Source organism: Tasmannia lanceolata, unplaced genomic scaffold (assembly GCF_043159265.1).
Source record: "Tasmannia lanceolata isolate RefF3 unplaced genomic scaffold, GAP_Taslan_0.1 ptg000008l, whole genome shotgun sequence".
NCBI lineage: Eukaryota > Viridiplantae > Streptophyta > Magnoliopsida > Canellales > Winteraceae > Tasmannia > Tasmannia lanceolata.
Genome location: NW_027518685.1, coordinates 3,986,297 through 4,009,820, shown reverse-complemented (window position 1 = coordinate 4,009,820; position 23,524 = coordinate 3,986,297). Strand labels below are relative to the sequence as shown.

The 23,524-nt window shown below is 39.2% G+C and overlaps 3 protein-coding genes and 1 long non-coding RNA gene across 6 annotated transcripts; 2 read left to right on the top strand and 2 right to left on the bottom strand.

Moving 5' to 3' along the window:
• Nucleotides 1-2,872: 2,872 nt before the first annotated feature.
• On the bottom strand, nucleotides 2,873-4,249 carry LOC143882575 (uncharacterized). Its single transcript, XR_013252270.1, has 2 exons — nucleotides 3,479-4,249; nucleotides 2,873-3,403 (listed from the first exon to the last, which is right to left on the bottom strand). It is a non-coding gene; the product is annotated as an uncharacterized LOC143882575 (long non-coding RNA).
• On the top strand, nucleotides 3,025-4,403 carry LOC143882574 (uclacyanin 1-like). The gene is made up of 2 exons (XM_077386046.1): nucleotides 3,025-3,331; nucleotides 3,793-4,403. Exons 1-2 carry the CDS (start codon nucleotides 3,166-3,168, stop codon nucleotides 4,251-4,253), a joined length of 627 nt encoding a protein of 208 aa, XP_077242161.1. The 5' UTR covers nucleotides 3,025-3,165; the 3' UTR covers nucleotides 4,254-4,403.
• Nucleotides 4,404-9,884: 5,481 nt separating this feature from the next.
• LOC143882573 (uclacyanin 1-like) lies at nucleotides 9,885-11,435 on the top strand. The gene is made up of 2 exons (XM_077386045.1): nucleotides 9,885-10,319; nucleotides 10,781-11,435. Exons 1-2 carry the CDS (start codon nucleotides 10,154-10,156, stop codon nucleotides 11,239-11,241), a joined length of 627 nt encoding a protein of 208 aa, XP_077242160.1. The 5' UTR covers nucleotides 9,885-10,153; the 3' UTR covers nucleotides 11,242-11,435.
• Nucleotides 11,436-13,282: 1,847 nt separating this feature from the next.
• Nucleotides 13,283-23,322, bottom strand: LOC143883994 (transcription factor ILR3-like). 3 transcript variants are annotated; one of them, XM_077387338.1, is made up of 6 exons: nucleotides 23,065-23,173; nucleotides 18,087-18,238; nucleotides 15,709-15,771; nucleotides 15,130-15,207; nucleotides 14,891-15,053; nucleotides 13,283-13,738 (listed from the first exon to the last, which is right to left on the bottom strand). In XM_077387338.1, exons 2-6 carry the CDS (start codon nucleotides 18,227-18,229, stop codon nucleotides 13,484-13,486), a joined length of 702 nt encoding a protein of 233 aa, XP_077243453.1. In that variant the 5' UTR covers nucleotides 18,230-18,238; nucleotides 23,065-23,173; the 3' UTR covers nucleotides 13,283-13,483. The 3 variants fall into 3 exon arrangements, with proteins under 3 accessions (XP_077243453.1, XP_077243452.1, XP_077243454.1); XM_077387337.1 differs by lacking the exon at nucleotides 23,065-23,173 and adding an exon at nucleotides 18,376-18,432; XM_077387339.1 differs by lacking the exon at nucleotides 18,087-18,238 and having other exon boundaries at nucleotides 23,065-23,322.
• Between the last annotated feature and the right edge of the window lie 202 nt (nucleotides 23,323-23,524).

Sequence of the window (23,524 nt, the reverse complement as noted above, 5' to 3'; positions counted from 1 at the left end):
AAAATCTCTCCTGCATCCTGAGATTTCTAAAACCTTGAAATATGGGAGGATCTGCTACTCTCTTGCCGTCGGAAAGAAGGGCGAGAAGTAAAAATGTGTCAAAAACGACTGCTGGTCCGCTTCTTCTCGTGTCTCTTAGCTACAATTTTGAAGAAATCCTGGATTCTAAAATCCGCGTATCCAAACGGCCCCTTAGTTTCTCAACTTTTCATTCCAACTAGCTACTCTTTCAAGTTTATCCTAAGAAAGAAGAGTTAGCTAGCGCTACATTGCCAGCAACATCAAGCCTGAGATCATGGACAGATTGGTGCTGATCGGAACTAAAGCAAGATGAACACCAACCACTGCTACGCCAAACAGCACTGTGGCTATTCTATCCTAGTCCCGCGAAATGACTTTCCACAAAATTGCCTAGAAAATTCCTTATTACAGTGAGGTCCTGCTTAGTGAAGCGTTTAGACAGAGAAACAGAGTGAAAGGGCGAGGGGGTAGGAGTTCTATTTGAATCCAGCAAAATTTGTGTTTATTTGTAAATAAATTTATTTTAATTTATTCTTAGTTTGTAAATGGGATATTAAGCTTCTTTTGAAGTAATTAACTATATTGTTTCTAAGATTATTATTATCATTATATGCAAATAATGATATTTATTTCAAAACCATTTTTATATAAGATTGGGGAGTAGCAAAAGCCTCGGTGGAAGCTCGCACCTTAGCAGAATTGATAAAAGGAACCATCAAAAGATACTGGAAGGAATTCCAGGAGGACTACAGGATCAACGTGGAAGAACTTTATCCTATAACAGGACCTTATAATGTCAAGGATATTTGTACTCCAGTTTACAAGCTCCCTTATTTCAGAGGCCGTCTAGAGTATGAAAACAGATTGCTACGGCTAGACTGGGAGGCCAAGCAAATCATTTGCATTCAAAAGATAAAGGAACTGATAGCCATCCGGTTGGATCAAGTGGAAGAGGTTCCTTTCCTGCAGTACGCCTCAGTCTTCTTTTCCAAAGAAATGGAATTGGAATTACAGATTGGGATCCTAATGAGGGAGTTGAGACAGTGTGCGTAAAAGTTCTGACTCAGAGTTAATTGACGTTTCGGTGTATGGTTTCTTAAAGTTTTTGATAGACGGTTTTTTTTGGGGGGAATTGTAATTAGTTTTTGATGGATGGAGAAAGTAAAAAGATTGCAAGGAAGTCTCTTTAAGTTAGCCTATAGGTAAGTTGTTGATTCGGAATATTCAGCGATGATTAATGTGTAGGGGATGGTACAGGAAGTATATAGTTTTTTATTTTTTCGGGAATCTGGAGTGGGTTATGCATAGGAAAGGTTAACATATGGTGATGGTTTCTCACTGAACATGGTTGAAGATGATCTTGAAAAGGAAGGGACACGGTGAAATAGCAAAGTGGAATGCAAGAAAGAACTTTCTTTCTTTAGTGGTTTCACGACAGTAGATTTTGTTTTGTTCTCTTGGCCGAGGGGTATGCCGTTGGCCTTTCTTACTTGATACTATGTAATGCAAGTTGGGACCTCCCCGTTGTAATTTTCATAGCATCAATAAAAGGGAGATGATATATCCGCCCCTTTTTATCACCAGTAACACCCCCTGTCAATGTATCAATGACCAAAGAGTTGAATTTCCGAATTAAGGGCATGGAGATTGCATTTTTAGGGTGTGTTTAACTACTTATTTATTTATTTATGTATATAAATGAACCATCAGGTCTTCAGAGAATTATATGGTTCGAATGTCAAACATCGAACCATATTGTTACATTGGGTTTGACTTAGTGGCGGCCTGATTAAGCAGGACAAAAAACATGACCAGTTCATAGAAGTGCTATGATTTGGCCGATTTCTAAAAAGCCATCTCACAATTGAATTTGTCTTATTCAATTAATTCATATGAGAGGCACTTCTCTCATGAAGAAGAAAGGCTGCAAAAGTTCTTTTGCAAAGTTCCCTAGGCACTCCCTTATATTTTTTTTGGAAGTTGACAATTTTATTGGGGAAGTGATTAGGGGTGGACATGGTTTCGGTTCGAACCGAGGAACCGAACCGATTCCGGCACATATGGTTTGGTTTGGTTCGGTTCCATATCTATATGGTTCGGTTCTGGTTCTGATATCCTGGAACCGGTGGAAATTCGGTTCGGTTCTGGGTTTGGGATCCCGGAACCGAAAACCGACCCTCACCTTAAAACCCAATGCCTCCTCATTTGATAAAATCACCCCACCCACTTTTAATTCACCCCTCTTTAACGTGTTGCTATGCTTTAAAATTTTAATTCACCCCCCAAATTTGTGCATGTTTGTAGTTCATATATAATTTTTGCATTGCCCAAATTTGTGCCTGATTATCCCAAATTTGTGCATATTAGTGTACGATTAGGCAAAATATCTACATTTGGTGAAGGTTGGTTAAACCCCGAACCGAACCGATTATATATGGTTCCGGTTCGGTTCGGTTCCAAACATATACGGTTCGGTTCTGGTTCCAATTTCAAGGATCCGATTATATTTGGTTCGGTTCTGGGTATACCCCAAAACCGAACCGAACCGAACCAAACCATGTCCACTTGTAGCACTGATATATCCGCCCCTTTTGATCACCAGGAGCACCCCCTGTCAGTGTTGTGGCAATAAGGGGCATTGAATTCTTCTGACACAAGTACAACATGTTTTTGCCTTTTTCCATATTTTACTCTTATTTTTATTGTTTTCGTGTTATTTTTCCTTTAGGGGGTGTCACGGTCGAGACTCGAGACCATTTCTCTTTAAGCAGAAGTTGGGGTATAAAACCATCATAAAGTTATTTATATACACCCGGTCAATCACTCAGAGCCTAGAAAGAGTCACGGAACCTCGCATAAATTAAGATGCTATATTGACTAGCAGAGAAGAAAAAATCAAAACCGGGAACTTCATAAAAACTAAAAATGGTGGAGTTGATCAACTCTTCTGTCACAAAACTTTCATATAAATATTTCATCCAGGTCATTCAAACCAGCTCAAACCACATTGCTAGCAGGCTCTCTTCTTCTTATATATAGTCATCATCCATCCATCAAACCCATTCATCTTTCTTTCTAACACTTCTCTGTTGTAATCTCATTCATTTGGACTTGAATCTGTTTCTGTTCATTTTCCACGTAAAAATGGCGACCTTGACAGCATTTGTAGGCTTGGCTATTCTGGCAGTGCTGGCCAACTTAGCGACGGGGGCGAATATCATAGTTGGAGCTCCGAATGGCGCGTGGGATCTGACCACCAACTTGCAGACATGGGCATCATCCCAGAAATTCTCTGTAGGAGACAAGTTAAGTAAGTACCATCTAGCACATCACCCTTGGTTATGTTCACTCTTTTCTTTTTTATATCATTTGCTTGGATTGCCTACAAAATGAGCAATGGTCACCTTCACAAAATCATCACTGAGTTAAGAATGTCAATCAAAGTTTCAAAACTCACCCGTGTCCCGAGTTGACTCCTTTTTACCTTGACCATGCTCTTGTCCGGGTCCATTGCTTGCTCTAAAATGTCAATAGAAACTCGTTTAACTCTCCGAGTTATGATAATGTCAACTAGCGTTTCCTTTAACTGAGTTCTCATCCGCATCAACTGAGTACTTGATTAAGTCAGGCAGGGTCAATAAGGATTTGCTCTGGTTACCAATTCGCCTTCATCCTCATCTTAAAATGCTAATGTCAACTCATTCCAAATCAAATGAGCTGCAGAAATTTTAGACAATGAACTGATACAGTTATGCATGCTTGTTTTTGCAGTTTTCCAGTATTCAGCAGGGCAGCATAACGTGCTCGAGCTAACAAAGGCTGCCTACGATTCATGCACAGCTAGCAATCCCCTGCAGAGCCACACTGGTGGGAACACAGACATCCCTCTCTCCTCTCCTGGCAAGAGATACTTTATCTGTGGAATCCCTGGACATTGCCAAGCTGGAATGAAGCTCGAAGTTGACACTGTCACTTCTTCAGCGCCACCATCCCCTACTCCATCCATTGTTCCCCAATCCAAAGCTCCCTCAAAATCTCATTCAAAATCACCTTCCTCTAAAATCTCTCCTTCAAAATCTCCTTCTGGAGCACCGACGACATCTCCTTCAAGCTCCCTTTCCCCAGCAGGTTCTGCCACACCACCATCTCCTTCCTCTGCTAATGGACGTGATTTGCAGGTGAAAATGGCGTTGGGTTTCGGATTTGGGATTATGATACTTTTGGTCATTTAAATATTGGACGAGGAAGTTGATGAAGATGGAGGCCCTGTTTTTTAATTTTAATACATTCTTCATGACCCATTTGTTTTGTAACCGTATTTGTTTGTTTTCTTTTTCTTTTTCTTTTCCTCTCCATTGGGACTAGAGTTCAATTCATGAAAATCGGGCATACCTTGCCAGCACGAATTTTAATGGGCAAATGAATTTTTATTCTTTCATATGTTATTGTAATGAAGACTCTTGTGAAAAGTTTCTTGTGAGGCTGAATAAATATTTTGATCAAATGACGAAAATCTTGCTGAATTTACCCAGACACTAACAGAGCCCTTGATTGTACATATTGGAACCTTCAACATAAGCAGCCACTCCCCAAGAATCTAAACAGCTTTTAAGCCAGTCGAAAAGACTTAAGCCATGTCTGGCAGCCGGGAACCTTTTTTTCATGATAGAGTAGTGTCTCCAAGTGGTGAGAGAGGGGTAGGCCGGGTGGGAGAAGAATAGAGATTTGAGAGGGCACGACTGAGATGAGGGTGAGAACTGAGAAGTGGCAAAAAATAAGGAAAAAGTCGATCCTATTTTGAATAGAGTTTTTTGTTTCCTGATTTTTTAGTCTTTTCTTGCCCTCTCCTCACTCTGTAACTCTAGTATCTATCCCTCTCCCAACATCCCTCACCATTGGGTAAGCAAATACTGAAAAAAAAAATACAGGGTAGCGAAACATGCCCTTGTTTTTTATTTTTTTCGCATAACTCCAATTTAGCTAGAGCTCTGAACGTGAGGGATTATGGTCATCTGTCACGTTTTTTTAGGATAACTGCATTAATAAACAAGGAATCTCTAAGTACTCCCAATTTGGAGGGACGATCTGCCAATTCGTTGGCTCTTCTAAGAATGAGAGACACAGAGAAAGGCTTATCTTTGAACATCTTTCAAACCTCGTCTATGAAATGACCTGGGTTTCACTGCAGTCTCTTAAGTCTTTTGCCCATGAGAAAGTATTAAGAGGAGTCACATTCAATCTCTAAATGTCCATCCATTTGATTGAGAATGATGCTAATACCTTTGAAGAGTGGTGACCTCCGCTTCGACATCATTCGTTAGGCCTATTGGTCATGTATAAGGTTCTGAACTAGCACATATGTCTTTATATTAGATAAGAGAGGATCAGATGTACCAAGGAAAAAGAAAAAAACAAATGTACAAAGGAGAAATAAAAAACAAAGATAGGATATCAAATAACCTCGGGGAGAGGGGTTTAACTCTCCGGAGAACCCCGGCTCTGGCAAGCCAATCTGCCTCACTATTGGCCGATTGACGGATGTGCTGCAAACGACCGAATGACCATCTGCACAGTCTCTAATATCATTAATCAACTCTGTGAATCTCCACGGATAAGGCCTGCTACCATCAAACCATCTAATAACGTTTAAGGAATCTCCCTCTAATATTAGCCTGTCCAAAACACTATCTTCAGAAAACCTAATGCCCTGAAGAGCAGATCTCACCTTGGTCTCATTAGAGTCCTTGAACTCGATGGGCCCCGAAAAAGCCCATATAGTCCCTCTTCATGTTAAGTAAACCTTTGATCCCTTCCGGACTGGGATTACCTAGGCTAGACCTATCAAAAATTAACTTGAACCAACTATGCTCAGGCGGCATCCATCTAGGAGATATTATCTCCTCCTTATCCGATCCAAAGCAATTCTCGTTCCAGCAAATGTCACGAACAAAAGTAGAATAGAATATGGAAGAAGGGAGCACCATCACACAACATATACTCAAGGAAATGATCTTAGAAGAAGTGAAGAGGGGCCTTTAGAGTGATTTTTGAAAAGCATGGTGTTCCTCTCCTTCCAAAGGATCCAAATGGTGGCTAGCATCGCCACTCTACAAAGATTCCTTCCCTTCAAGGGACATGGGACTAAGAACCAGTTTTCCAAGAACCCTATCATACGTCTAAGAAGCATCCAAGACATCCTAAACTTTGCAAGAATGAGACACCAGACCTCCCTAGCATTAGGGGTGTAACTTGGGACGGGTTGGGTTGGGTTGAGGCCAACCCGGTGGGGTTCAACCCGACCCAACCCAAGGAACAATTTCCTCAACCTGACCCTACCCAACCCGACCCGACCCGACTTCCATATTGAATCGTGTTTAGACCAACTAAATATGTTGACCCCACTTGTAATTCTGCTGCCTGGATTTCTCCTCAGAAAATATGCATGAATGTCATATAACTCATCTAATTAAGACACTAATAGATCCAAAATAGAAAGTTAGAAATGAAGGGTCAATGATATAGTGATGCACTAGTTTTTACTTAAGACACCAATGGATCCAATATAGAAAGTTAGAAATTAGGTGCATAAATGTAGAATGAACACTACCGAGAGTGCAAGTGGCATTCCCCGAAAGTCTTAACTATTAAAAGTCTAAAACTGTAAATATTACTAAAATTTGAAAAAAATAAAAAAACTAAGTAGAAAATGGTCGGGTTACAATTCAGGTCGGGTTGCCCGATACCCCAACCTGATTTTCAATCGAGCTATAAATTCCCCACAAACATCTTGCCAACACACAAGATGAATCTTAGTAGCTGTTTGGATACGCGGATTTTAGAATCCAGGTTTTTAGTTTGAAAACAGAGTAAAAGGGGGTTCATGTTCAAGCTGCTGTATGCTGTCCTGACTACGTTTCTTGGATTTTAAGTGAGAAATTCCGGTTTTAAAAATCTCTCCTGCATCCTGAGATTTCTAAAACTTGGAAATATGGGAGGATCTGCTACTCTCTTGCCGTCGGAAAGAAAGGCGAGAAGTAAAAAATGAGTCAAAAACGACTGCTGGTCCACTTCTTCTCGTGTCTCTTAGCTACAATTTTGAAGAAATCCCGGATTCTAAAATCCGCGTATCCGAACAGCCCCTTAGTTTCTCAACTTTTCATTCCAAATAGCTACTCTTTCATGTTTATCGTAAGAAAGAAGAGCTAGCTAGCTAGCGCTACATTGCCAGCAACATCAAGCCTGAGATCATGGACAGATTGGTGCTGATCGGAACTAAAGCAAGATGAACACCAACCACTGCTACGCCAAACAGCACTGTGGCTATTCTATCCTAGTCCCGCGAAATGACTTTCCACAAAATTGCCTAGAAAATTCCTTATTACAGTGAGGTCCTGCTTAGTGAAGCGTTTAGACAGAGAAACAGAGTGAAAGGGCGAGGGGGTAGGAGTTCTATTTGAATCCAGCAAAATTTGTGTTTATTTGTAAATAAATTTATTTTAATTTATTCTTAGTTTGTAAATGGGATATTAAGCTTCTTTTGAAGTAATTAACTATATTGTTTCTAAGATTATTATTATCATTATATGCAAATAATGATATTTATTTCAAAACCATTTTTATATAAGATTGGGGAGTAGCAAAAGCCTCGGTGGAAGCTCGCACCTTAGCAGAATTGATAAAAGGAACCATCAAAAGATACTGGAAGGAATTCCAGGAGGACTACAGGATCAACGTGGAAGAACTTTATCCTATAACAGGACCTTATAATGTCAAGGATATTTGTACTCCAGTTTACAAGCTCCCTTATTTCAGAGGCCGTCTAGAGTATGAAAACAGATTGCTACGGCTAGACTGGGAGGCCAAGCAAATCATTTGCATTCAAAAGATAAAGGAACTGATAGCCATCCGGTTGGATCAAGTGGAAGAGGTTCCTTTCCCGCAGTACGCCTCAGTCTTCTTTTCCAAAGAAATGGAATTGGAATTACAGATTGAGATCCTAATGAGGGAGTTGAGACAGTGTGCGTAAAAGTTCTGACTAAGAGTTAATTGACGTTTCGGTGTATGGTTTCTTAAAGTTTTTGATAGACGGTTTTTTTGGGGGGGGAATTGTAATTAGTTTTTGATGGATGGATAAAGTAAAAAGATTGCAAGGAAGTCTCTTTAAGTTAGCCTATAGGTAGGTTGTTGATTCGGAATATTCAGCGATGATTAATATGTAGGGGATGGTACAGGAAGTATATAGTTTTTTATTTTTTCGGGAATCTGGAGTGAGTTATGCATAGGAAAGGTTAACATATGGTAATGGTTTGTCACTGAACATGGTTGAAGATGATCTTGAAAAGGAAGGACACAGTGAAATAGCAAAGTGGAATGCAAGAAAGAACTTTCTTTGTTTAGTGGTTTCAGGACAGTAGATGTTGTTTTGTTCTCTGGGCCGAGGGGTATGCCGTTGACCTTTCTTACTTGATACTATGTAATGCAAGTTGGGACCTCCCCGTTGTAATTTTCATAGCATCAATAAAAGGGAGATGATATATCCACCCCTTTTTATCACCAGTAACACCCCGTGTCAGTGTATCAATGACCAAAGAGTTGAATTTCCGAATTAAGGGCATGGAGATTGCATTTTTAGGGTGTGTTTAACTACTTATTTATTTATGTATGTATATAAATGAACCATCGGGTCTTCAGAGAATTATATGGTTCGAATGTCAAACATCGAACCATATTGTTACATTGGGTTTGACTTAGTGGCGGCCTGATTAAGCAGGACAAAAAACATGACCAGTTCATAGAAGTGCTATGATTTGGCCGATTTCTAAAAAGCCATCTCACAGTTGAATTTGTCTTATTCAATTAATTCATATGAGAGGCACTTCTCTCATGAAGAAGAAAGGCTGCAAAAGTTCTTTTGCAAAGTTCCCTAGGCACTCCCTTATATTTTTTTTGGAAGTTGACAATTTTATTGGGGAAGTGATTAGGGGTGGACATGGTTTCGGTTCGAACCGAGGAACCGAACCGATTCCGGCACATATGGTTTGGTTTGGTTCGGTTCCATATCTATATGGTTCGGTTCCGGTTCTGATATCCTGGAACCGGTGGAAATTCGGTTCAGTTCTGGGTTTGGGATCCCGGAACCGAAAACCGAACCGAGAACCGACCCTCACCTTAAAACCCAATGCCTCCTCATTTGATAAAATCACCCCACCCCCTTTTAATTCACCCCTCTTTAACGTGTTGCTATGCCTTTAAAATTTTAATTCACCCCCCAAATTTGTGCCTATTTGTAGTTCATATATAATTTTTGCATTGCCCAAATTTGTGCCTGATTATCTCAAATTTGTGCATGTTAGTGTACGATTAGGCAAAATATCTACATTTGGTGAAGGTTGGGTAAACCCGGAACCGAACCGAACCGATTATATATGGTTCTGGTTCGGTTCGGTTCCAACATATATGGTTTTGTTCTTATTCCAATTTCAAGGAACCGATTATATATGGTTCGGTTCTTGGTATACCCTAAAACCGAACCAAACCAAACCATGTCCGCAGTGATATATCCGCCCCTTTTTATTTTATCACAGGAACACCCCCTGTCAGTGTTGTGGCAGTAAGTGGCATTGAATTCTTTTGACACAAGTACAACAATTTTTCCTTTTTCCATATTTTACTCTTATTTTTATTCTTTTCGTGTTATTTTTCCTTTAGGCGGTGTCAGATAGTTTACACGGTCGAGACTCGAGACCATTTCTCTTTAAGCAGAAGTTGGGGTATAAAACCTTCATAAAGTTATTATATACACCCGGTCAATCACTCAGCCTAGAAAGAGTCACGGAACCTCGCATAAATTAAGATGCTATATTGGCTAGCAGAGAAGAAAAAACCAAAACCGGGAACTTCATAAAAACTAAAAATGGTGGAGTTGATCAACTCTTCTGTTACAAAACTTTCATATAAATATTTCATCTAAGTCATTCAAACCAGCTCAAACCACATTGCTAGCAGGCTCTCTTCTTCTTATAAATAGTCCTCATCCATACATCAAACCCATTCATCTTTCTTTCTAACACTTCTCTGTTGTAATCTCATTCATTTGGACTTGAATCTGTTTCTGTTCATTTTCCAAGTAAAAATGGCGACCTTGACAACATTTGTAGGCTTGGCTATTCTGGCAGTGCTGGCCAACTTAGCGACGGGGGCAAATATCATAGTTGGAGCTCCGAATGGCGCATGGGATCTGACCACCAACTTGCAGACATGGGCATCATCCCAGAAATTCTCTGTAGGAGACAGTTTAAGTAAGTACCATCTAGCACATCACCCTTGGTTATGTTCACTCTTTTCTTTTTTATTTCATTTGCCAGGATTGCCTACAAAATGAGCAATGGTCACCTTCACAAAATCATCACTGAGTTAAGAATGTCAATCATAGTTTCAAAACTCACCCGTGTCCCGAGTTGACTCCTTTTTACCTTGACCATGCTCTTGTCGGGGTCCATTTTTTGCTCTAAAATGTCAATAAAATCTCCTTTAACTCTCCGAGTTATGATAATGTCAACTAGGGTTTCCTTTAACTGAGTTCTCATCCGCATCAACTGAGTACTTGATTAAGTCGGGCCGGGTCAATAAGGATTTGCTCTGGTTACGAATTGGCCTTCCTCCACATTTTAAAATGCCAATGTCAACTCATTCCAAATCAAATGAGCGGCAGAAATTTTAGACAATGAACTGATACAGTTATGCATGCTTGTTTTTGCAGTTTTCCAGTATTCAGCAGTGCAGCATAACGTGCTCGAGGTAACAAAGGCTGCCTACGATTCATGCACAGCCAGCAATCCCCTGCAGAGCCACACTGGTGGGAACACAAACATCCCTCTCTCCTCTCCTGGCAAGAGATACTTCATCTGTGGAATCCCTGGACATTGCCAAGCTGGAATGAAGCTCGAAGTTGACACTGTCACTTCTTCAGCGCCACCATCCTCTACTCCATCCATTGTTCCCCAATCCAAAGCTCCCTCAAAATCTCATTCAAAATCACCTTCCTCTAAAATCTCTCCTTCAAAATCGCCTTCTGGAGCACCGACGACATCTCCTTCAAGCTCCCTTTCGCCAGCAGGTTCTGCCACACCACCATCTCCTTCCTCTGCTAGTGGAGGTGATTTGCAGGTGAAAATGGCATTGGGTTTCGGATTTGGGATTATGATACTTTTGGTCATTTAAAGATTGGAAGAAGAAGTTGAGGAAGATGGAGGCCCAGTTTTTTATACATTCTTATGACCCATTTGTTCTGCAGCTGTATTTGTTTGTTTACTTTATGTGTTCCTTTCTATCGGTATCAGAGTTATATTTTCATGAAGATTAGGCCTACCTTACCAGCAAGACTTTTAATGGGCAAATGAATTTTTATTCTTTCATATGTTATTGTAATGAACATTCCTGTGACATTAATTTTCTTGTGAGGCTGTATAAATATTCATCAAATGACCAAAATCTCGGTAAAATAACCCCGACACTGACATAAGCCTTGAACCTGCAACAGGAGCCACTCCTCATGAATCTAACAGTTTTTACGGCCATCGAAAAGACTTTATTTTCTACTTTTTTCCATGACCATCAGATCCAACTGAGAGATAGGTGTGAAGATGAAGGGTCGTGGTCATGTATCAGGTTATTTAGGAGGATAAATTTAGGGAAATGATTTCAGCACAACTATGTTTTGATACATGCATTCATGTATCTTGTCTTTTAGCATTTAATTGTCACCTAAGTGCTTTTTGGGGACGGTAACCTTTTACAACTCTTTAAATATAAAAGACAAGAAACATGAGCATCATGTATGAAAACATGTTTGTGTTGAAATCATTTCCCTAAATATAATAATAAAGAGGAAGTCTAAACTGAAGGGAGCCCCTTGCAAAAAAGAGGTGAAAGGGTTCAATTATTGGCTACACATCACTATCATGGGTTTTATTATTGGCTACACATTACCATCAGGCGTTGTTAATGCATGATGGTGATGTGCAACCGATAATAGAACCCTTTCATCTCTTTTTTGCAAGGGCTCCCTTCAGTCTAGAATTCCTCATTTATAAAAAGAAAGATTACAAGTGCACTTCTGGATAAAGATGACCCCATATACAAGCCGGATCTGGCGTGAGGATCCGCCAATTGTTTGTACTTCTAAAATGAGAAAAAAAAATGACATCTTATATTTGCACATCTGTCTAATCTTGTTTATGAGCTGTCCTAGTCTTTACTGCCCTCTCCTGTGTCTAGGAAGTGTTGAGAGTCATATCCCTCCATTTGATTGAGAAAGAAGGTGATACCTCTATGAAGAGCGGATCTCTGCTTCGACAGCGTTTGTTAGGCGTACTGGTCATGTACCAGGTTTCGAACTGCCACACACATCTTTACCGTTGTTGGCCTAAAGTGGGACCACATGTGCCACGTGTTTGCCAAGTAGGTCACACCGTGCGAGGGAGTGTTAAGAGTACAAAAGATAAATAACACCTTTCTCCATAAGCTTAAGCTTTTGGAGAAGTTGGTAAGTTAACAACCGTAAAGAGAATAGAAACAACATAACTAAGAAAAGGATACAGATATTCGCACTGGTTTTCTGTTTTGAAAAGTGGCAGATTTTTTATTTTTTTTTGGGCCAGGGAGAGGTAACAGATTTTATTAATGAACGAATTTACAGCCTTACACATAATACAAACATATCTCATATCTGTACTCCCTATTTGATATAACAGCATGCTGCATTGCGGCGTATTGTCCCATTTTTGTTAAATATTTATTTTCTTAAAACGAATTTACATCCCTTTTTGTTAAATGTTTATTTTCTTAAAACGAATAAATAGCAAGCAAAATACACCGCCTTGCAAAATGCAGCACAACAAAACAAACAGAAAGAGAAACTGAGGAAAAACTATGATTCCTTCTGAAAATCTTCAAATTCTTTGTAGATACATTGCTAAGCTCCACAGATTTCCAAGCTGACTTCACAGAAAATGGGTTTCCCATTTCTTTCTAACAGGGGGAGTTACTCTAATGTGAAGGTTTCTGGCAGGTCAATGGTTTTAGTCCAGCTCTCGGAAGTGGGAGGTTAGTAGAGATTTCCCAACTTTCCTCTTCCTGGTGGCAGTGGGAAGGTAGTATGGATTTCCTAACTTCATTTCAAACGACATCATTCACCAAGTCACAAAACTCACATCAATGTGTGTGTGGTTATTGAATAATGGAGTGCAAATATCAGCTCCCATGAGGAAAATGTAAAATTAAATTACTTATTCAAATTTACAGGTAGTCGAGAACCAATGCTAGAGCAGTCCCAACATTCAAAACATCCATCATCCTAATTCAGTTTTTCTGGCTAACGACTAGCTTAGTCAAGAATGATAAAAGCATGTGCCTGCCACAAACAAAGATGCAGAGTTGCAGATCTGCCATTGATGTTTACAGCTTAAGCAACTGGGGGATGGCGGACATGGTCCTCTGAGGTATCAACAAAAGTAGGCGGCAAGAATTGCCACATGGCAACTCCCGGATAGCCAATGAAGGGCATCGCCTTGTTGACTGGCACTTGCCCTTGGGCTGCAAATGCAGAAGGGTGAGGTACAAAGCTCGGTTGCACGCTCATGGCTTTGACTTGCTGCTCCAGCTGCTCTTTCTCTGCCTTCAGCCTCTGCTTCTCATCGCGAAGCTCATTCTTCTCGGTCTGCGAAATGGTAGATAGAAGGTAATCATAGGTGGTTGAAAGGAAATTATCAAATTCATTCCACTTCAAGAGCCCATGTTGGCTTTTAAATAAACTAATCATAAACATAGAAGCGGAAATTGGAACCAACGCTTACTACATTGGAGAGTAATGGAGGATCAGATTTGTCTTTGGTTGAATAGCTTCAAAATAAGGCCAACCAAAGACATGGAATTTTGACCTTTAGGAGGCTTGTCATCAGTAAGCCAACATAATTTATAATCAGCTGATATAAAACAGCTTAGGCCAACAGAAACCAGTATAGGCGAATGTGAAACCCAGATAAGCTTGGAATAACTGTGAGAATAGATATCACTCTCACCCGATCTTCTCCATTTAAAGCCCAGAACTACTTTGGACACTATATTTCAAAGACTCAGATGGTGACTAAGCTGACAAAAAAGGATTGGAGTTTTGTTCAATGGATTTAAGTTGGAACACTATTTGAAAGACTCAGTTATTATCTAAACTAGCAGAAATAAGGATTAGAGTCGTGGTCGACGGATTTAACTGAGGTCGTCAACCCCAGCCCCAATTTATGATGAGCTGTGTTTGATATAAAATTTGTAGTTCCATTGTAATGCTATTATATGTAAATACATCCACAAGCACAAAAACATATCAACAAAGACAAAAAAAAAAGAAAGAAAGAAAAAAATAGGTAGCACAAGATCTACAGATCTATGATGTAATTAATGGTAGATTAGTCGCATATTAGCATTTTTTTTATTAGTGTCTCCTATTTTTATTGACGATCGTATAATCATTAAAATATCACCGAAACATATTAAATGTTTTTTTTTCGAATTTCTTTAATATTTTATATTTTCCCCCTACTACCATACTATTTTTTAATTTTTTCCAATGAAAGAATCCCAAAATTGCAGATGAAACCCATATGTATCACAAAGTGTTGGTTTTGGTCATGGCCGAGTCAAACACCAGACTGCTACTTTTTACTTCATCCAGAAGCTACAAAACAATGCTGAACATAACCGTAGACAGCAATGCTAAACATGGCCAGAGATTAGATAAGAAGTTTACATTGGAAATTCATCCACGAAACAAACTACGGACTTTCACGAAATAAAGGTAAGAGTAACATGCACCCACCTTTAATTCTTTCACCTTCTCTTGGAGATTCTCATTTGATTCCTTCATTTTTTGTGCTTCACTTCGCAACTGAGTCACCATGCGGACAGCATCACTCAAGATAGCAGCTTTGTCCATTTTGGGTGGCTTTTCTGGCTCCATGATGGAAGCTAACTCCAAGAACCTTATGATCAGACCAAAATGAGTCAAAAGTAACCTCACAATAAAAAAAAAACTAATCAAAGAGAGAATATGTGTGCCTGTCATTTAGCATATCCCTTCGTTTTTTCTCTCTACATGCTTTGGAGGCAGATCCACCACAAGATTCAGACTGTACACTGTAACATAAATCGCCAAATATAAATGAGTAAAGAAAACAAATGCCTTCCAACATCCTAAACCCTCAAAGTAATACATTCAAATGAACTGATAGTTGATATTCCAATAAATTCAAGCTGGGAAACAAGGTCCTTGTCAATAAAAGACAACAACTGAGGCCTCACCAAAATTCCAATCACCAAAAATTATATCCAAGAGGAGAGAAATTATATGATGAAAGGGCATCCAAACACGTACTCATCATCCCATCCTTGATATTTGATCTAACAGCAGCTCACTTTTTGAGAAGCTGCTGTTGGATCAAATATCAAGGGTGGTACTTCCATCGTACCACAGTTAGATGCTCGTATGCCCTTTCATCATATAATTTCTCCAAAGAGTAAATGGGAGCAGACTTACTATTTAGCTATTCAACTACTTTTTTTTTTGAGAAATTAACAATTAACTATTCAAGTACTTGAATCAAGACAAGTCCAATAAAAGGAATATCAGAGGTATACCGTTTTCGGGATCCTAGCTTTATGAGACCATCTGAATCCTCAATGGAGCCACCAATTTCCACACTGGCAGAAGACAAGGCAATCTATCAAAATACTTGAAAAAAATAGCAAATTAGTGTATATGAAATGCTTCCTCAAGTTAAAAATGGGAAATTTAGCAAAAGAAAAAAAAATCAACATGATTGTTCGCAGTTTGCACACTCTTCAAAACAACACAAAAGAACGCAATTCAGAAAATTTCCGTAAGGCTCCATTCAAATCGCAGTAAAACTGTCATATAGTAGAACATTTAAATGGGAAACTTTTTCATCGTAAAGGTTTGCTTTTCTGTTGATCCATTACACGAAGTAAAACGAGATGTAAATCAAATACGTCTCAATTACCAGTAGTTTTACGATGTGAAATTTGAAATTCTCATAGCTGTCTATTTTTATTACAATAACATCAATGGGCTAGGTTCATCTTTCAAGAAAATTTTTGGGCAGTAGCTTATCACAATAGGAACCACGAACTGTTTACATCGTGCTAATGAGTAGGGACCTTGAACGGCTTAAATCGTAAGTATGGGTGGGCCCCACGGTAAGAAGAGACAATAAAAGTCCAAATTCTAGAATAAAGTCTTCGTCAATAAAAACCCAAAGCCTTTTGCAGATCCCAAACCAATGATGGGAAGCCTCCTATCAGAAGTCTTGAACAAACAAAAGGACACCAATTGTTTTTTAGTGAAGATAATGAAAACTTTGTTGGAGAGAGAGAGAGAGAGAGATATCACAAGGGAACATCAACGAGCAACTAATGCTCAAAAGGCAAAGAAGATCTAGTGGCTCTCGATTTGACAAAACGATCAGCCAACTCCTTAGCACTGAGCAATAGGAATATTAATTCCCCTATACATGTCTCTAATACAATCAATGAATTTAGCCAACTTCCACAGCCCTCTACAACTATAATTAGCTCATGACATCATGTTTTTTTTTTTTTTGAATGATCAGAAATTATATTAAAAAGAGAGAAAAAACAGAACCGGCCCACGACCGAGCTGAACCGAAGAGGGGGAGAGAGGGAATAAAGAATAAACACATATACAAACCACCCCACAGGGAGGGAGGAAATCAAAGACCTCTACGCCCTCCCTAACCACCCTATCCTGAGCTAGCATGTACGCCTCGCTATTAGCCGACCTCCTAACGTTACGCCAAGGGAGCAACCATCAATGTTGAGCTTCAAAACATTGGTTGAGGGAGGACTGCCAACTACGAAATTTCTTCATCATGGGAATTCTGCCCATCATAACGATCTTCCAACTCCTAAGGATGCAGCCGATTGAATAACCCAGAAAATCTTTTTGGGGTCATCTCCCAATTCGCGACTCAAACTCTAATGTTCCAAGCCAATTACTGAAGAGTACAACAACGATCCTCTAAGGCATGGATATTTCTTTCCTTCCAAACCCCCCACATGATAGCAAAGAGAATGAGATTCCAAAGAATCTCCCTCCAAAGAATCTCCCTCCCTCACACGAAAGTAAATGCACAACCAAAGATTGCCCATCTGTAGAAAAAATAAGATGTATTCTCAAAGAATGCGACATCAACACAAGCATAATACAGATGGAAACTATGATGAAAACATTGGCACCCCTTTTGAGTACGAGAATATCCCAAAAGGACACATTTTTTTGCCCAAGGTGACAACTTATTATGACATGGACCCGAATTATGAACAAAGCACACAACAACATAAGAATCGAGAAGACAGCTTAAAGAATTGCAGGTTAGGAAATAAAATGGAATGAGAATCTGATTTTCAAGAAACATGATTGCATTCGCCTGATAAGTTAACAAGCAAGAGATCAGCATCCCCCCAAGATTGTTTTGCAACATCAATATTAATCATCAAGGCTCGGGCAGCCTCAACATATATATGTTCTTGTACTCAGCTACTCTATTTTGTTGTGGAGTATTTGCACAACATGTCTAATGAAACATGACATTTAAGGCGCAATAGTCTTGCAAAGCAGTTTTCAGATATTCTTGAGCATTATCAGATCTCAAAATATGAATGCATGACCCACACTGGACTTCTATTTCCTTAAGAAATCATTTTAAAATAGATAGAAGCTTTGAACGATCTTTTAATAGGTACAGTCACGTCATTCTAGAATAACCATCAATAAATGAAACAAAGTATCAATAACCCAATAAAATTATGTGTCTCGTAGGATCCCAACTATTACAGTGGATGACTACAACAACAACAAAAGGGGGCTTACGACTCACAATTCTAGAAGGAACATCACTCTATGATGTTTGCCTAATTGACAAAACTTATAGTCAAGATAAGACACAAACTTTAATGAAGGAACTAACAACTTTAACCTCTCTAGCGATGGATGACTCAGACGACAATGCCATTGAGTTGCAGAAATGCTAGAGTTGAGAGCAGTAGCACCAGACCGAGGATCAACATCCAAATAGTATACATCATCCAACTCACATCCACCACCAATCATCCTCTTCATCTCAAAGTCCTAGAACAAAAAGTATGATGGATGGAAAGTTACTTAACACTAAAGATAATGTATTAGTTTACTAATAAAAATAAGACAAAATGGAAATTGTGGTACAAATACACAAAAGAAAGGAAAAGAGAGGATTTAGGACGAACAGTTCCATTTCCAGTAACAGTACAGGACGATCCATCAGGCATCAGCAAGCACAATAGTAGAAGTGGAACAAGACGTATCACAGGTACAAAATAGAGTTGACATACGTACCATCCATATGCTCAGAAGAACATAAGTAAACAACCCAAGGAGAGAGTTGTTGCGAAACAAGACATGCATTAGTAGCTGAGTGAGCTAATATACCGTGGATGTGGAATAGCCGATAGAAATTTGCTAAAATCATTGCAATAAGGAATTAAATTGCTGATGGGATACTAGTCCAGATCCACTCCACCATATGTTACTGGTCGAGTACCTGAAGGCATATGCTTTTAATTTTCAATCCCATCACTCGCATAAATTTTTGTTGGTCTCGCATAAATAACCTGATTTCCTCATGGTTGTTTCCCCCAATTATCTGAGTAATTGTCAGCTGAATGGTTGGTGAGGCCACAATGGATGCATTTTCAATAGTCACTAGATCCACAATTCTCACCATAGCTACATCCACTACCTCAACCACCGCCAGTACCTCTACCACTAGAGAAATCTCCATGTCATCTAGCAGATTCCCTTCTCTCAACATTAGATACTAAAGTAGAGCTCTCATGAATCGTAGATGCGGAAGATGTTGGTCACGAAAGAGTAGCTCTCTGTAGTCGTGAAATTGCATTGTTGAGAGAAGGTAACATGTCCGCTGACTAGAATCTAACTCCAAATGGATTGAAAATAGGATTTGGTCCCAAGAAAAACTTCTCCACCTAAAACTCATCTCGTTGCTTCTTTTGTATCTCAATATCCTTAGTGAGAAGTTGATAGAGACTGCTCTTACCAGATGCCTTTAAGAGTGTTATAGGAATCACTGACACTTTTTTTTTTGAATACTTAAAATGAATTCATTAAAGAAGACTGAGATGGTCAATGAAGAAGATCATCGGAAAAATAAAATACAGCACGAGAGGAAGTAGAAAGAAACAAAGGATCAAGGAGGTAGAAACTCATAAAGCTCCAATTCTTCCTTCTCTACCCCTTTTCTAGCGAGTCTATCCGCCACCTCATTCGCGGAACGCCACACATACTGAAATACAATTCTTGAGGCCCCCACCCAATCTTGAATTTCATCAAAGTACCTAGCAAATCTCCAAGGACAAGGACGGAGATTTTAAGCCATCAGATTACATTCAAAGAATCCCCTTCAACAATCATTTTATCAAGGCAATTTTTATCAAGCAATTCAAAACCTTCGTGCACCACCCGAACCTCAGCTTCACTGGAATCCGTAACACCAATTGGATCGGCAAAGGCACAAATCACCTCCCCTACATCATTTCTTAGTACTCCCCCGACTCCCACTGGGCGGGGATTCCCCGTACTGGATCCATCAAAGTTGAGTTTCCATAAACCCAGAGGTGGAGGCTCCCACCCCCGAACATACTTTGTCTGTTTCTCCCCACTGCAGCACACCTCCATCCAACCTTTCCAAAGATCATACGCAGATACAAATCTGAAGCTAGGGAGGGTTTTAGCCCAATAGACCACCAAAGCAACCACTTTCCAATAAAGGAAAAGGGATCCGTTTGAGAAGCCTTTTAAAAACTCCAGCATTCCGCTCTTTCCATATTACCCAGACAGTTGCTAGAAAAGATAAATTCCATAGAATCTTCCCTTTTTTCTTCCTAGGGATCAGAGACCAACTTAGAAATAGATCCGATAGATTGGCAGGGAAAACACAAGCAAAGTTGAATAGGAACATACTCATACAGTTGATTGATTCGAGATATATTGTGATCGATAGATACATCTCATGAACAGCCACCAAAAATCTGTTTGGTTGTATCCACAAACATCACATTACCACTGATTGTGCGGCCCATGCTCTCCAATAGTCATGTCATGATCTCCTAAATCCACTCTACGTACTTCATTTTAACATCTGCTAGAAAAGGAGTATCTATCAAAAAAATTATTTTGTCCAAAGCACCTAGAAATATTTTTACAGAATGGGCCCGAAGCAAACAATTTGTACCATACTGTTTACTAGAATCGTTTGAAGGCCACAAGCATCAGACACGTTCAGTATCGAAACCTGAGATTCATCAGTTGAAGCAACGATTCCTGCGTAGACTTGCACCAAGTCTACACAGCACTTTCACAAACATTCACACACAATATATTCCACATTTGTACATTCCAAAGCAAAACACAGCCACATTAAGAAAGAAGGACAACACTTTCTGATGAAACTTAATTTGTTAATGCAAAAACAGATTTGTGATCTAAAAAACTGTTTCGTGACACCATTCAAAAAAAAAGTTCCGCGATCACAAAATGCCGAAACCAGCAGCATCGTGCACTACAATTCCATGTGCACCCACACGCACGTTTTCAACCATATACTCTCATAAAGAGAGACTTACCACCCACAGGACACGCAATCCATGGAAGCCTTCATGGCAAAAAAATAAGAAAACCTAAAAAAAACATGAATCAGTCCACGACGATTGGATTCACCTATGAAAATAAAAAGGGAAATTTTGAAGAAGAGGAAGAGAAATAGAAAAGTACACTAATCAATGGATCGAAGTTATGATAATATGATAGTTGAAAAAGAAAGGTTAGAAAAGATAAAAGAGAACAGGAAAGATATAGTGTATAGGTGCAATCTATCAACCTTCCCTTCTAATGCACATATACTAAGTGCCAAATACGCTTCTTGGGTACACATGCAGGCCTACTTCTAACAATTACCAAGAATTCTTTCTCAAAGATAGAAAACCCATGTTACCATTCAAAATAATATGGAAAACACAAGTAGCTCCAAAATCTTATGACGCATGCCCTGTCAACAAACTTATCTTAGAAAGAAAAACGAAATTCATCATCAATTAAAATGGCATGTCTCACTGTAACAGCTATAGTAGACAACATGCTTCACTTGACTGTCCCTAATTATCGGCAAGAAAACCATTTCCTTTAGAATCCCAGGTTGTCAGTGAGCCTGGTGGCATCTTTCAAGATGCATATGGTTAAGTAGATCCTTATCCCTCAGTTTCCAAATGCTTATACCAGAATAGCAATTTACTTTCTGAACAGAAACATTCAATAACACAAAATAATGAAGTAAATTGGTAGGCATTAGAGTATTAAAAAAAAAAGGTAAAACCATTGCAAATATGTGGAAAGAAACAGCAAACGAACCTCCAAAAATCCACCCCTTGATGTATTCTCATAAAACGGAACCCTTCATTGTTGGGTTTGTCAAACTAAAGATGTGAGCCAAAGGAGGTCCCAGGGAAAACTAGAGGAGGCATCATTAGGGACAGCGATGGCCAGTTTATTGCAGTCTATAGCATCTACTTACACCAAAAGACTAACCACTTTGCTGGGTGGGCAGCAATTCACAAGAGACTTAGACTAATTGATGAACTTCATATCCAACCTGTGCAGATTGAGGGAAACTTGGCCAATGTCATACGTCCAATCCACAGCAACAGCAACACAACATGGGTGACAGAGGCTCTGTTTCAGGATTGCTATTTGTTTCTCAGCCGGTGTTCCTGATGGTAGCTACTAATGTGTGCAGGGAAGCAATGCGACAGCAGATATCCTAGCTTCAGTTGTGATAAGTTCTAACCAGAGTACTGTTTGGTTTCACAATCTCCTAACTTTAGTGTATAGCTTGTTAACGGATGATGCATCAGGGGAAACTTATTTGTGTACATTTCAGTACTTCATAACTTAATATAATCATTATTGTTTTAACAAAAAAAAAGACAATCGAAATTTTGCTTCAAATGCTTGAGCATCGGGCAATAGCATGTTAGCTAGTTTTTTCAAAGAATTACGTGCAGGGAAACTTCAGTACATAAAAAGAATCGTGCTAAATGATTTGGAGCTGTGAAGAGATAAAGAAAAGTAGTATAACTTCCTCAAATGCTGAGTGGACTAGAAATCCCAATGATTATTTTTTTAGGGTTATGTTGATTTCTTTGGAGAAAGTATATTTCATGTGAGATAGATCCGGTTGTTGATTTCCGTACACGTTGTCAAGAGTCTATCTTTGTGTAATGCATGTTTATATCTATGTGTATGCCCGTGTGTGGGCATTGCTTCAAATTGTGCAGCAACCATTGTATGTGTTTTTTCACTTTCTCTAAAATATCATACATAGGGCATGTTGTTGGCATTAGGTATACAGTAAGAAATTGACGAATATAATGTATTGAACAAAGCTCAAACAAACAAAGCAATGTTAAGAAAAGCAAGAAAAAGAAAAAAACCACAGATTGTTCAATTGACTTCCAAATCCAGAAATCCAAACAAATAGGGGGGGGTGTGAGTTCCAAACACAACAGTGAGTAGATCTTCTAAAAGCTATAAATTGTATAGAAACTGATAGCAGATTGAAGACATGCAGGAAAAAAAAACAAAGTCTTTGCGAACATGATTACAATCATACAAATATATAGATTTATAAACATCAGTTAATACAGTGTAAAATTGAAAAAAAACAGCAAAAAGTGTATGAATTTCAGACATTCTTTTGTTATTCCAAACAGAAATCAAATAAAACTAGACAAAAGATATTGAAAAAACAGAGAATCAAATATTAAGAGAAACCCTAGAAAAAGAAACCCTAGATTTTTCATGCGATCCGAATATCATAGCAACATTAAAAAGCATAGCCGCACCTAACATCATTAGAAACGTCCAAACCCTGAGAAGGCCAGAAAAGACCGGGCGCCGGTGCCTGAAAGTCGCCGCCGGGAACGGAGCTCCCGTCGATAAGCCCGTAATCGAAGAGCCAGTTAGAGTTTTCCGGAGAACACATCTCCAACCTTTCACCGGAGACTGAGATTTTCCGGCCAAACTCACCGTAGAATTTTTGCTGTGTTCTCCCGTTTGGGGAAAATCGAATCGTGTTTGACTTTGATACATGAAGAGAACGGTTTAAGTTTTGGGCCTCGGTATTTGTAGGTGGGTAGTAGGGTTTGGCTTAGGAGACCTAGTCCAATGGATCTAAAGGATCCGAACGTAATGGACAGGATTTTGTGCACATTAGGGTGGATCCGAACCGAATCCATTGGGTCTATATCATAAGGTTCAAAATTGTTTGAAGTGTGACCCAGACTTGGCCAAAAAATCCGACGA

Coding starts and splice junctions, on each gene's coding strand:
- LOC143882574 (XM_077386046.1), top strand. CDS start 3,166: ATGGCGACCTTGACAGCATTTGTAGGCTTGGCTATTCTGGCAGTGCTG. Junction 3,332..3,792: donor CTCTGTAGGAGACAAGTTAA/GTAAGTACCATC, acceptor TTGTTTTTGCAG/TTTTCCAGTATTCAGCAGGG.
- LOC143882573 (XM_077386045.1), top strand. CDS start 10,154: ATGGCGACCTTGACAACATTTGTAGGCTTGGCTATTCTGGCAGTGCTG. Junction 10,320..10,780: donor CTCTGTAGGAGACAGTTTAA/GTAAGTACCATC, acceptor TTGTTTTTGCAG/TTTTCCAGTATTCAGCAGTG.
- LOC143883994 (XM_077387337.1), bottom strand. CDS start 18,417: ATGCCTGATGGATCGTCCTGTACTGTTACTGGAAATGGAACT. Junction 18,239..18,375: donor CTGTTACTGGAAATGGAACT/GTTCGTCCTAAA, acceptor TTTTTGTTCTAG/GACTTTGAGATGAAGAGGAT. Junction 15,772..18,086: donor AGTCATCCATCGCTAGAGAG/GTTAAAGTTGTT, acceptor GTCTTCTGCCAG/TGTGGAAATTGGTGGCTCCA.